At 41.8% G+C, this 14,098-nt stretch overlaps 1 protein-coding gene across 4 annotated transcripts in view; it reads left to right on the forward strand.

Annotated features, from left to right (window-relative positions):
* Positions 1–6,048: 6,048 nt before the first annotated feature.
* Positions 6,049–14,098, forward strand: part of igf2bp3 (insulin-like growth factor 2 mRNA binding protein 3) — a 31,478-nt gene continuing 23,428 nt past the window's right edge. For all 4 annotated transcript variants that reach the window (XM_084081307.1, XM_084081309.1, XM_084081310.1 and 1 more), the window contains exons 1-2: positions 6,049–6,601; positions 7,575–7,635. In XM_084081307.1, the coding sequence (XP_083937433.1) occupies positions 6,427–6,601; positions 7,575–7,635 (236 nt within the window). In that variant the 5' untranslated portion in view covers positions 6,049–6,426. The remainder of the gene's footprint in view (positions 6,602–7,574; positions 7,636–14,098) is intronic.

Consider the following 14,098-nt stretch of genomic DNA (forward strand, 5'->3'; position numbering starts at 1 on the left):
TGCACCTGGCAAAGCAATACTTTAAAAATAATTACAATACTTTTGAACTGTCAAAAACCAGCCTGAACTCGGACACAGTGTAACCAATCAATCAGGGTATTACATGAAGTTAACAAACAGCAGCCGACAAGAGAACAAAACGTTGTCCAATAGGCTATAAAGGCAAGCTTACATGCTAAGAGACCATTACATTTAGGCAACAACTTGACAAAAAAACAAGCAAATATAGGCCTATGTGACCACAGTGAAAAGATCCATGTTTATGCAAGTTTTGAATAGACGTTAATCTAACTCATTTCACTAAAATACACAATACCAAATTAATCCAATAATGTTAATAATTAATAAAATTGCTTCATTTTACACAAATGTTCAAAATCCAGAAAAGGTAAACACTGTCTTATGAAACATAGCCTAGTAGTTGGTAGACAGGTGGAGTTTGCAAACAAACAATAGTATTTAATGACATTTTAAGAATTACATGTGGTCAGGCCTACTGTAAATGGATACTGAGAGACAAGCAAGATCTATTTATAGGCATAGGCCCTACTATATATTTTCTTTACAAAATAAGATACAGTTCATTTCTGTTCATATTTATATTTAAATATTTGCTTGGTTCTGACTAAATCAGCAATTCATAACAAAACAGAGCCCAAGAAATCTAATCAACCATACAGAAATCAAGTATACTTTATTTTACAATAAACAGCAACAATGCCATTACCCTTTTAATAATGTCCCAGTGACCATTTAACCTTTATTTAGCCTTTATACTACAAAAACAATAAATTGCCTGTTCCTTGGCATATGTTTTCAGAGGGCACAAACCCGCCATTTTATAATGAGATGTGGGGTGCCTGTCCTGCATAAAGGGAATCTGGAGAATAATGTTTATCAAATGATTTTATCACCAATAAGGCAGGTTGTGTACAATCAGTTACTGTAGATATAAAGCCTTAATAACAGCGTCTTAATAATTACACCGACATAATGGCAACGTTCCCACTAAAGTTTTGTGTTGGTCTGAACATTTCTATTCAACATGGCGTTCATCACGACAATGTTCCATACGTTCTGACCAAGGCAGTGAGTCAATAGATCCGGATACAACTTAAACGGTGAAAGACACTGCGATCCCATTCGCCTGATCCTACGAAATAAATGAAGGAATCGATCTCACCCAAACTTTTAGAGTCCCCTTGAATCAAAGTAGCCTGGGGTGTTGCTTAAAGGGTGGGGGGGGGGGGGAACACCCATGGTTTGGCGAAGTTGTCTCTATTCTACAGCCTGGAGTTAAGCAACATAACACAACGTTGGGGTATAGGTAGCCTCGGATCAAGACTAGCATAGATGTATTTTATCGATTTTGACATTTTTATATCTAAGATATAGATACGAAAGTAAAAGTCAGACTCGATAAAATACATCTATGATAGTCTTCTTGATCCAAGGCTGTGGTATAGGCTAAACTACATTCATCGTAAACATTGTTTTTCCTATAAATATCTTCAGTTTAGGTTAAGTAAAAACTAAAAACACACCGACTTTTTTTTCCCGTTTCCCCCCATTCCCTTTCATGGAAGCCGCAGAACCGCCTGAACGTCCCACACACACACACACACACACACACACACGCCAAAGCTGTAGGCTTGTCCCAAACTTTATGTCAGTTTTGACCCTATGGAACTTGGCTATACTAGAGGAGTCCTGGGTCTGGAGCTGGGGGGCGGGGAGATTACTTTTCTGTACATTCCTCAGCGATACATTCACTCCTCCTGCTGCTGCTGCACACTGAGCCACAGAGAAGGCTATGTGCACACACAGGCAACACAAGGCCCCTGTCACACACATTCTGATCACTTGTAGTTGTAGCCAGTGGTGGAAAGTAACTAAGTACATTTACTCAAGTATAATTTTGTAGATCTTGTAGATTTTCTATTTTCAAAAGATTTGTATACATTTGAAAACTTGTGAAATTGGAGGTTCTGCATAAGGAGTAGCTACTTTCTACTTTTGGTACTTTAGTTTAAGTACATTTTGATACCAATACTTTTGTACTTGTACTCAAGTGAATTTTGAATTCCGGACTTTTACTTGTATCAGAGTATTTCTACATTGCAGTATTGATACTTTTACTTGAGTAAAACATGTGAGTACTTTCTCCACCACTGCTTGTATCTCTTCACATTTAAATCGTATAATCCAGGACAGAAGGCACCTTTCAGGGCAAAAACATTTAGGCTTGCATTTCGTTATTTACGTCACTCCGGAGGTTAATAACGTCGGATGAAATTAGTTGTAATAAATTGTATGAGTTTAGCCATACCATGGAAACACGTTTAAGTTTAACATAATTCAACATTCCAGGGGTCCACATGTAAAGAAAGTTACACATCTGCAGCTGAGCAAAAGATAAACAAGATACTGTTATGTATGAAAAAGTTAAAACGAATTAAAAAACACTGAGGAAAAAAACACAATTTGTTAATGTAGTAAAAATTGATTTATGAAATAGCCTAGTCACTTTTTACATTAATCTATTTTAGTTACCCTCTTACTGCTAACACAAATATGATCTCTATCCACTCATTAAGAACAGCTACAATGTACCGTGGATTGAGTCAGCGGTTCATATTTCACATCTTTGGTTGGACCTAATTGAGAAAACATGGCGAAAGACGCATAATTCGCGGGCTGATTCATATAGAACAGGAGAACAAGGAGAGCCAATGAATGAGCTCGTTGAGGCCGAGCCAGCACAAGTAGTACGGAGCAAATCCGAAGCCCTCTGATTGGTTAAGCTGTTCCAGCCAATGAAATGCCGCTCTGCGTCTGTTCGGCAGTAAAGGGAGTAACCTACAGTGCAATGTTGCCATGTCGGCTTATTATAAGCGACTTTTGGGCTTCTTTTTCTGTAAAGTGCTTGAAAAAATTGGTAGTTGCGGGTTGCGTTTTTTTGGGCTTGTTTCAAAAGTGTACTTGCTCATTTAGGCTTGCTTCCAAATGTTTCATTATTATTTAAACCAGTGGTTCTTCTCAAATATTTTGAAAATGTTTTGTGCCACAGGGAGCATTTGTGTTGTTAGAATGTTTCAAAACATATAGCAATAGTTTTTGAAAATAGCAGATCTACAAGCTCACAATACGTCGGCTATTCTCAAATAGCCAATGCATATAGTTTTAATTAAAGTGCTCATGTGGCCTATAGTTGCTTCTTTTGGGCTTGTTTTCCTATACCTGGTCGCTTATTTCTGTCACTAAATCTGGCAACACTGCTATAGCTACTGCTCTGGTCCTAGTCTGTGTGACACTGGCAAAAGGGCCCATGCACATTGCACAAATCAAACTTCTCTTCTGTTGTCTGCTTTACATGAGCAAGTAACAAACTATTGTTCATTTAACTTTGGGAATCGCAATAGAGACACAACTAACATCAAGATTTATCTGAATGCGTTCATCTTAACAAATAGCCTACATTTCTTGGTAAAGAAATGTGGTCCAGGACCACAATGGAAACAAGCCCCTAGGGCTTTTTGTGTTATCCTATTAACATTCATTGTAAACCGCACCTCTGTACAAATTGCAAACTGTTAATAAAGTATTCAATCAATCAAAAAAAAGCTTCAGACCTTAGGTATTTTATAGCTATTTATTATTATGAATTATGCACTTTTCACATTTGAGTCACTTAAGCCTAAATATATCTTGAATTAACGCATCTTATAGTTTTACTGTGGCACATACATATAGATAGGCCTATGTCAACTTTGCATGCACCATGTTCATAGATTCATAGGTTCATAGATTGGAGGTGTATAGCCTACCTACCTATGTTGAATACACTTATTGTAAGTCGCTTTGGATAAAAGCGTCTGCTAAATGACTGTAATGTAATGTAATATAGCCTACATTAATTGTTTATTAAAAAATAGCCAACATATACCACCAACTACTATACATCCAAAAAACAAGTAATGGATTAAGACACAGGTCAACACATCTTCCCCACCAAAACAAAACAAAAACATTTCAGTTGCACTATAAGGCCCATTTGTGCCTTAGGCTACAAAATATTAAGTACAATGAGGAACTACTGTGATCATTGTTTCACCGTAAACAACACTTTTCCTATTTAGGTATTTTGATGCAACTCATGTCAATAGGCCTACATCTTATAGGTGGAGTTGTGGTGTAACCCTGGGCCCATGTGTAATTGTTTCTTTTTTATGGGTTGGTTTAGGAAAAAACTTTGAAAACTCCTCCAATGAAACTGTATCAGGCTGTGACTGTTCAAAAGCGTAAACAATAGGTAACCGGTATGTCTTTGAAACATGATAAACCCCATCCTCTGTAGGGGTGACCTGTGACTAACCTTCAGGTCTTTGACTTGTCATTTTCACATTGTCTTAATGGCAGTTATGCAATCTTTTTTCTAAACATGGATTCTACATTTGAGTCAACTGGGCTGTGCATTACATTATGATGCTAGGGGGGCACACACACACACACACACACACACACACACACACACACACACACACACACACACACACACACACACACACACACAGCAGCGTGGCAGGCAGGCAGACCCCTCCCTCTTGGAGTGCATGCACAGACCCATGCCTGAGGTATAGCAAGCAGAGCAGATTCGCCATATGCATTCAGTCGGCGTGGGCAATGCTGCTATTTCAGTTTGTTTAAACTCCACGAAAGTTGTGTGAAGAAATAGGTGGGGTGGCAGCAGCCTTCTCACTCCGTGAACACCCCCACCCCCCATGTCATTTTGTGTGTGGGACGTGCGGCTGGACTTTGTATTGTGGATCATAGGAGGGAAGGGAAGCTAGCACTCCAACCCTTGTTGAAGAAGATGGATGCCATCATTTGAATAGTAGTAGGTAGTACTAGGCTACGTGTCATTCCCATATTGACCGCGGGGCCCAAGAAGCGACGCAGGGCCCTCCCTTATTATCGTACATTCTCCACCAAAACCGAGCGTGTTCATGTTGTGCAAGCATACAATTTAACAATATAGTGCGATATCATTTATGAATGGCCCCACCCCCTTCCCTTCTACTGTGCCATCTGTAAAGCGCTCTTATACCACCACATGGACGCGCTTGGCGTGCGCACACATCACACAAGCCCCCGCAATATCATAGTCCCCTGCTATGGGGTGTGCGTGCGCGCACCAGTGTTGCCATATTTTGTGAGAGAAATAAGCAACTAGGTCTAGGAAAACAAGCCCAAAAGAAGCAACTATGAGCACTTTATACCTATATGCATCGGCTACTTGAAAATGGCCGATCTACAAGCTTGCACATTTGCTATTTCCAAAAACTCTTGCAACAAAATGTGGAATATTTGGAATATTTTTTTGAAACATTCTAACAATACAAATGCTTTCCTGTGGCACAAAACATTTTCATGAAAATATTTGAGAAGAACCACTGGTTTAAATAACAAATAGTTTTTTTTGGAAGGAAGCCTAAATAAGCAAATACACTTTAAAAACAAGCCAAAAAGAAAACGCAACCACCATTTTTTTTACAAGCAACTTTACAGAAAAACAAGCCCAAAGTCGCTTATAATAAGCCGACATGGCAACACTAGTGCGCGCACCGCCGTTTTACTATTTCCCCCACCGACCAATGAGATTGGAGGATTCAGCAGAGAGAAAGGCACCACGAATGTGATTCTAGTAGGAGATACACTGGGTTCTCACGGAATCCCTTTACGCACACACACACACAGCTTCGCCAGGTTTTTTTTTCCCGAACACCAATCCACTACTCTTCCCCTCCTTTTCTCCACTCCCTCTCTCTGCTGTCCCCACCCCAGATTCCCCGTGCAATTTTCCCCCAATCCCCCCACAAACACTTAATTGAGCAATTGGGCTCCTCACGTGTGGGGTTGATTTGTAGTTTGAACACGTGGCTCATTCAAAAAAAAGCCGGAATAGCCGAGGATTTTTTTTTTCTCTTCCCCCCTCTCTCTCAGTCTCTCCACCACCTTCTTCTTGGTTTTGTACTACAGAGGCGGGCGAGAGCCTTACCGTGTGTGTGACATTCTCTTGTCTATTTGCCAGGGGGGTTTCGTTTGGAGGAATACAGAAAAAGTAGTTTTTTTTCCTCCTTTTCCACACAACGCGCCATCGTTGGGAGATATTGAGAATTTTCAATTTTTACGCGATAGAAAGAGGGGGGCAAAGAAGGGAGTGCGAGCGCAGCGAGGTTGCCAGTCAAATCTCTCTCTCTGTGGCTTTTACCGACCTGGAAGCACGCCGCGGACACACAACTACTACCGTACTAGTGGTGGGAGGCGATCCGAGCTGCTACTCCAAACAAACACTGCAACATTCTAGAGAGTAAATAACGATCTGTCCCCCGGCTTTAAAGGGTGTCCCTTTTCGGCGCTGTGAACATGAATAAGCTATACATTGGCAACCTGGGCGACGAGACAACCACGGAGGACTTGGAAACTCTCTTTGAGCAGTGGAAGATTCCGCACACCGGTCCGTTTCTCGTCAAAACTGGCTATGCGTTCGTGGATTGCCCCGACGACAAGAATGCAATGAAGGCCATTGATATTCTTTCAGGTGAGATTGCTTTTTTCTTTTCTTTTTTAACGAAGTATTCGAACGACGCACGCACTGCTGCAAATTGTGGTGGAGATCGCTTTACTTCAGGCCCCTGTGTGAGAGGGATGCATGTAGTCTTGTAGGGTGGGGGGTGTTACCAAACCGATCTTTCTCTCCCACAACCTCTACTTGGCCTTTGACACCGTGGACGCAGATAAAAATACATTTTAGATTGAAATGATGTGGCCCCCGGTGTAATAATCTACAGTTGATCAGGATGTACGAGCACACACACACACACACACACACACACACACACACACACACACACACACAATCACGGGGGATCTGAATGCCAAGGCTTCTTATTGTGGCTCACGCCATTCAGAGTAGTAAGGCGCAAAAAGCATGTTGGCCGTGGACACCGTGGGAGTGCGTGATATTCGTAAAAATATAAGCCACAGCTCACTTTAAAAGCACTCCCTTTGAACTTACCGCTTGTCCGTGTTTCAAAGTGTAGGGCCCCTCAAGTGGCCTAACTTGTTACATTGTAGCACATAGTGTAGCCTGTCTGTCCGCCCATGCTCACACACCAGGTGGTTTAATTGTGCTGGTTAAAATGTAGGCCAACGAAACTACAAGCTACAAGACCTTTTGTCTTTAAGTATGTTTTGTTTGTTAGATATACCACAATCAACGTGGATAAACCAATCACATCTCTTAACATAGTCCACGTAACAATTAAGTTAACCTCCTATACAGTTTTTTATACAGAATGGGCCTCATGTCTGCTTATTTATGCCGTTTTATACTACATTTGTGTTAGTAATACACCCACTATTTGAGGACTCTTGCATGTGTGTATGTGGCTCAGATTTTTTGTGCAATGCCATTAAAAAAAATAGTAAGGCTAGGCCATTGGCCAGCAAACGTGTCTCGTAGCAGTCAAAACCTTTTTAAAAAATAAAATTGTTTTATTTCCTTTTTCTAGGTAAAGTGGAACTTAATGGAAAACTTCTGGAAGTGGAGCACTCTGTCCCTAAACGTCAGAGGTAGGCCCAGGGTTTACACTCATGGGGGGGCTTCCAGGTTCCTGGTGGCGACATTTTTTTTTCCTTCAGCCATTTTCTACAAGTATTGTGTTTCTCAAGTGGCAATTCTTGCATTTGGTAAACGCGGACTAGCTGTGGCAATTTTGTTGTTCTGTGTCGATGTAGACCCATTTCTATTTTTGCCTAAATGAAAGCCCATTTTCATGAATGCTTTAATTTGGGGTCAAATCAAAGGTTGTGTGATGCACTCCTCCTCTCCCCTCGCCATGACTGCGTGTGTCCTGAAAAACCATTGTGTATTTTGTTTTTGACTAGCTTATTTCTGCCCCGCCATTTGGCAATAGTGTATTAACGTCAATGCACGGTATGATCATAAAGTAGGCTACTAGGCTATCCTTTACATGGTCAATGGCGATTTAAAAAAAAAAAGCCAGAGATCTGCTGAAATGTGCAGTAGGGCTGAGTGAGGCGTAGGCCTGTGTGAAGTGAAGTCGTCCATTTGAGAAGGATCTGCCCGTCAGTCTCCCTGCCTGCCCTGAGCTTCCGCCCACCCCTCTACACAACACGACATGGACTCCCAAACGCTAATGGAATGGCAGCTTTTGGGCCCTAGTCACGGAAACCCCATTCAGTAAAATCCTAAGGGTTAATTTAACTCTGGAAGTGTACAAATGTACCCAAAGGGCCCCTTATGGGTCCTTTTGGTTAACATTTGTGTTTTGTATACTCCCAGGGTTACAAATGGACAAATTAACAGATTTGTAGAATGGACCCCTATAGTCACTGAAATTGCTTATTATGCAATAAACAATTTCCATGATATTTTGACCAAATTTCAGTTACACATTTGGCTTATTTGTCATTGTGTGCATAATTCTGGATGGGTTTGCACATTAGTCAGAATTGAACCATTCCTTGTTTTTAATTGCTGTCAGTTTTCTTGGTAATCATTCAAAGGATTTTAAACAGGCGTTGGGTATAGCTTGGTTAAGTTTCTCAGTATTAATTTAATTATCTTGTGTTCTGATTGGGCTACCTGTTTGTAGTCAATGTAAGTGGAACATAAGATAATTAAAACTACATTGAATGGAGAGCATTTTGTGTATTAATGTGTTTTAATTAGTTGGTTGACAAAATGGTTTCAGTTCACACATTGATGTGAAATGAAAAATACAATTTCTGAATAACCTGTGTGCATTAGTGTGGGAAGTGAACTTTATGATTGATGGGCCAAAATTGCTATAGTGGAGTAGTGAAGAGGTTTTGCATAGATACATTCCAGATGGAAGGTGAATTTTGGGTTTAAAATCTGATCTGGCTCTGGCGAGGAAAATGACGTAGCCCTATCTTGGTGTTATACAATATTATTGGCCAATGGAATGGCCACTCAAGTTTCAGCTATATAAAAAAAAATACATATATAACATTTTAAAATTGTGTGCCCTTGCTTTACAACAGAGAAAAAGACACAACTATTTAACGTGAGCAGTATACTGGCCACACACACACACACACACACACACACACACACACACACACACACACACACACACACACACACACAGCTCACTAGTCGGGGGTGCGTGTACACTGAGGCCCCATTTTGCATTCCAGCCTGCTGAGTATCAGCTGTGGGCTTGGCCAATCACCATAGCTTAACCTTTGAACCCTTCAGGAAGGGGAAGTCCTGCAGCAGCGAGGCACCGTAAGTGCCATTTACAGGGACCATACAGTAAATGACAGGGCCATAGGGTAGCATGTATGTACATTGTACACACTTGGAGATACTGTAAAGAAGAAGGCTCGGGGTGTGTGGAGACATGGCATTTAATGCTGAGAAAGTGGATATAGCATATAGCCACTTTTCTTTTTGGTTTGCATTTCTCTTGACTTTGCCATGTGGCCAAGAGTCTAGGCTATATTTCTTAAGGGTGGTTAAAAATGGCTTCTAAATTAGCAAACATGTATGAAAATCAATACAAATTTGTATGATTGTTATTTTCAGCCATTTTACTGTCATACATTGTTGATAATTCATGTCGACATGCTTTAGAATTTGGCATAAGCAGAGATAGTATAAACTTATTTTTAAGATGAGGCAGTATTGTCCCTCCCCCAAACTTTAGGGGGAAAAACATGGCAAGTTGAAAACTGAGCACCTGGGTTTGATCACAATCTACAGGTGTATCTATTTACATTAAAATTATGCATTATCTTACCACACTCCACCTAGTTTTGGTAAAAGTGTAGTGGATTGCACGTTAGCCTGTTATCCTAATCATGCTGCATAAAACTGTAGCTATAGGTTTGTCTTGGCCTGTAATTATTTGCTCTGTAAATGGTTGGTTTGTTCATTTGCTCATAAATATGTAAATTCATCCCACATTTATAAAGCCACACTGTTGTATCAGTATGTTTTATTTTGTGTTGTCTTATACACTTTGACCTGCCTTCCATGGTCAGATTATGTCTGCCCTGCCTGGTTTGACATTTCCATAAAGCTAGCTAGGCCCCTCTCCCCTACATAACACGCACACACATTTCCTGTCACTAGTGTAGAAAGTCAGAAAACGGTATGGTTTTGAAAGAACTGCCCCGAGAGTAACGGATGGGAATTTTTATATGCGCTTGACAGATGCTATAGAGGGACTATGATAATGGTTTGTTGGTGTACATGTGACAAAACAGAACTTGTGTGTATGTCTAAAAACAATGTGTGTATATTGTTTCATTGAGTTTAACCAACATAATCGGCCCAGAAGAGTCCATTTTAAATAAGTGGTGTGCTATAAATAATAGTAGAAATTAACAATTGCATAGGTGGTACCAGGGTTTGTTGTACAATATGTAGTTCCTGGCTCATATTAGAAAAATACTAGGTCACAGGGTCACAATGGGGCCCCACCTGCAAAACAGGCTTGGGGTGTCAGAATTGTGAAAGTGGACCCTTGTTTCAGTCAATCTGCAGGCTGAGTTTCCTCAATGATCCCCACAAAATGATCACAAAGTGACATTGAGTCATCTAGTGAATTTTGTGGGGGGGGGTGTTTTATTTTTAGATAAATGTAAATGCTTTGCAGAAATTGAGTCACTTGTGAATTTAATGAGCTTAATTAAAAATGGCAGACGGCTTGTCAAATTTCTCCAACAAATTTAGGTGAACAGAATGGTTGAATGTAGCTTAATGGGTGCAGAATGGGCATTGAAGGGCCTGCGAGAAGGCAGCGGAAACTAGGGCTGTGTGGCGGTGAGTTATTCAGAACCTCTGCATGCTGAATAGTCAAATGGGTGTTGAGCACAGATTTTGTGAGTGTTTGTATCTACTGGTTAGTATTGATGGATGGAGCTACAGTATGGTTGGATAGCTGAGAAATGGAGATGAATACGGATGTGGCGCAGTCTCGTGCTGCTCGACATGAGATTCCTCTTGTGGTTTCATGTAGATGCATATACATGCTTGCGTACATGTGTGTTGGGGGGGTATTATACATACATACACACACAAAGTTCCCTGGTGCAGGCCCATAGATCTCAGCTGTGTTGGGTGAGGGGGCGGCGATGGGGGAGGGGGCTGAATGTGTAGAATGCTGGTTGAATTTAAAAGTAAATAAGGAAGCCGGCCATCTCCTGGTCACACGATGAGCCAATGCTAGTCACTCCTGGCCCCCCTCCTCTACCCTTCCCTTCTTCCCCATTTTTTTTTTACCCCCCCCCCCCACACACACACACACACACACACACACCCCCCCTACATGTTTCTGTCAGTGGACTTGTCCTGTGTCCATGGCAACGGGGCCCCACCCCCACAGGGCAGAGAGGGCCCTTGTTACCCTTCCCTGGAACAGGGTTAGTCCTCTCCACCCCACCCCACCCCCCTTCCCAAATCAAAGGCTGGAACTGGGGAATGCACCCCCACCCCCACCTCCCCCCATTCCCGGGCTGACTTCCTCCATGTGTGGAGCTATAGGTTAATCCGACTGGAAGTGCTCGGTGCATTTGCACATTTCGCACGGCGTTCCCACCGCAATGCAGAGCATACAGAAGGGGGTGGGGGGGTGGGTGGAAGGGGGCTGGATCAGCTAGGAATGGCACAGTGGGCCGGAAAGGGCTGGAATTCCTCTTGGAAGCTCATTTGGGAATTTTCTTTACGATTCACTCATTTGGAATTAAGTGGTTTCCTAATGTTTGAAATTAAATAAAATCTGTTGTATGTACACATGCAGCACGGCTAGCTTGACATGCAGAGGAACATTTTTCTTTTTTTGAATTAATGGCCTATGCTGCTAAGTAAGCATTCTCCTTCGCACACATGTGCATGCCCCTTCATGTGGAAGTTCTTTTTGGGCCTGTGTGTGTGTGGGGGGGTGGCTATTGCATGACCCGTTGTAAAACCTGTGTTATATGCTTTTCTCCCAGCTCACGTAAACTTCTTAGTATGTGTTTTGAGGCTAAAGGTGAATTTATGATGTTTAGGGAATGGGACCAGCTGATGGATGTTATGTGTTGCCTTCCATTGCTTTTATCTACCTCAGTGGCATGTATGTGGCTGCGGACCCCCATCTGAAAATATTTTGTGCCAGGGACCCCCATACAAGATTTGTGTTAAAATGTTTCAAAAATATTCCCAAGATTCTTTTTAAACGTTAAGATGTTTTTGAAAGATCTTACAATCAAGCTGATCTCAAAGCTTTGAGAGCTCAAATAGACTATGTGTGTGTGTATATAGGTTTAAAGTGGTTAAACTTATTTGGTGCTATTTTAACACATTTAGCTGGGAACCCCCTCAAAGACCCCTGGGGGTCCCTGGACCCTACTTTGAGAACCAGTAATCTACCTAAATTGTCACAGATTGTGTTAAGTATTCAACAGTTTGTACAAGCTGATCACCTGAATTTAAATATACTGTATGTTGAATTGAACTGATCACGCTTGAGGAAAATAATTCGGGAATAAAAGCTTGGAAAGCTTACTCTATAGATAAGTGTGTGTGTGATAAGCCTCCATGAGCTCATTAGTTTGACGTATGCTGGGCTCACAACAAAATCTGACGATTTAACAATTTCTACATTGTGTTAAATTAACACGATGATTTTATTGTGTCTGTGCAGACATCCATACAGCCTACACCTGTAGGCTGTATGGATGTCTGTTTATAAGGCCTGTATGGAACTAGGTTAGGGTCAGGGTTTTCCCCTGTACAATGTTTTTTTTTTTTTTTTTTGTGCGTTTATGTGTGAGTAAGGGTCAGAAATCCTGCTTCAGTTCTCAGCTGTATGTACATTGTGTTCCTTTTAGGTTGGTGTGTCAGCAGGCGCTGGACTTTGGAGTGGCCGCACACTTTTCCTCACATTTTACATAACATCATCCACGTTCAAAAGAACACTTGTGAAACTGCCTATGTGACTCATTCCAATCAACAAGTCATATTGTCTGCATGACCTCCAAACGTATCCCCTCGTACATTCACTCTTTGTAAAAAAAATTGTCTTGTATTCCAGTGGTGTGCAACCATATCTAAATTGGGAATCTCTATGCCAAAAAAGAAATGGATGAATTTGAAGTTTTTCGTGCTGGATGTAGCCATCATTGCTTCTAGTGACTCTTTAAATGGCCGCCTTCCATTTGCCTCTGGTATGTGTGTGCACATGCATGTGCACATATATGCCCCTGTAGTATTTGTTGCCCCCCCAAACAGCCAGGGACATGGTCAGGAGATACCACCATCGCCTCCCGTCCGTCTCCCTCATGATTTAATTTGGTGTCACTTATAATCCCTCTCCTCTGCTCCTTTTTTTTTTTACATTTCCCAAAAGTGTATGCTTCTGTGCACGAGCGTCGTGCACGACCATCGTGTACGATGTCTGTTGAATACGGCATGAGAAGAATGAACTCGGCCAATTAGCAACATCTCACCCGTACATGTCTTGTACATGTCTTGAGAAGAAAAATGAATCACATTAAGGGTGGTGTGAGTTTTAGCCCTCTATCCTTTCACTCCCCCACCCACAAAAACACACACTCACACACACACAATTTTCTCTTGGATGCCACTGTTGCTCTCTCTCCTCTCGCGTCTCCTTCCTTCTCGTCTTCCATGTCCTTGTCCTCAACCCCCCCACCCCCGTCTCTATCGTCACCTCGTCTCCCAGTGCTGTGGTGTGAGCGAGACGGCTGGTAGCGGAGTGCATTGAGATTGATTTTCCATGTTGACCAGGCCCATCTTGTTTTAAGCTGTCCAGCAGTGACTTGAAGCAACCTCCATTGCCCCCCCCCCCATGTGTCTGTCGCCCATGTTCCACCTGCTGGGTATGGGGAATGGATTGAAAAGGGTGGAAAGGGATTCATCCACAGCTTCTCCACCTGTTTATCTCTCTCCCACCCAGCTGGAAGGGAGAACAGAGACCCACTGATGTCTTCGTGTTCGTTGCCTTTAGTTTGTCATTTATCGCAATACACCCCCCAC

The sequence above is a fragment of the Gymnoscopelus microlampas genome (genome assembly GCF_963454915.1).
Source record: "Gymnoscopelus microlampas genome assembly, chromosome: 15".
NCBI lineage: Eukaryota > Metazoa > Chordata > Actinopteri > Myctophiformes > Myctophidae > Gymnoscopelus > Gymnoscopelus microlampas.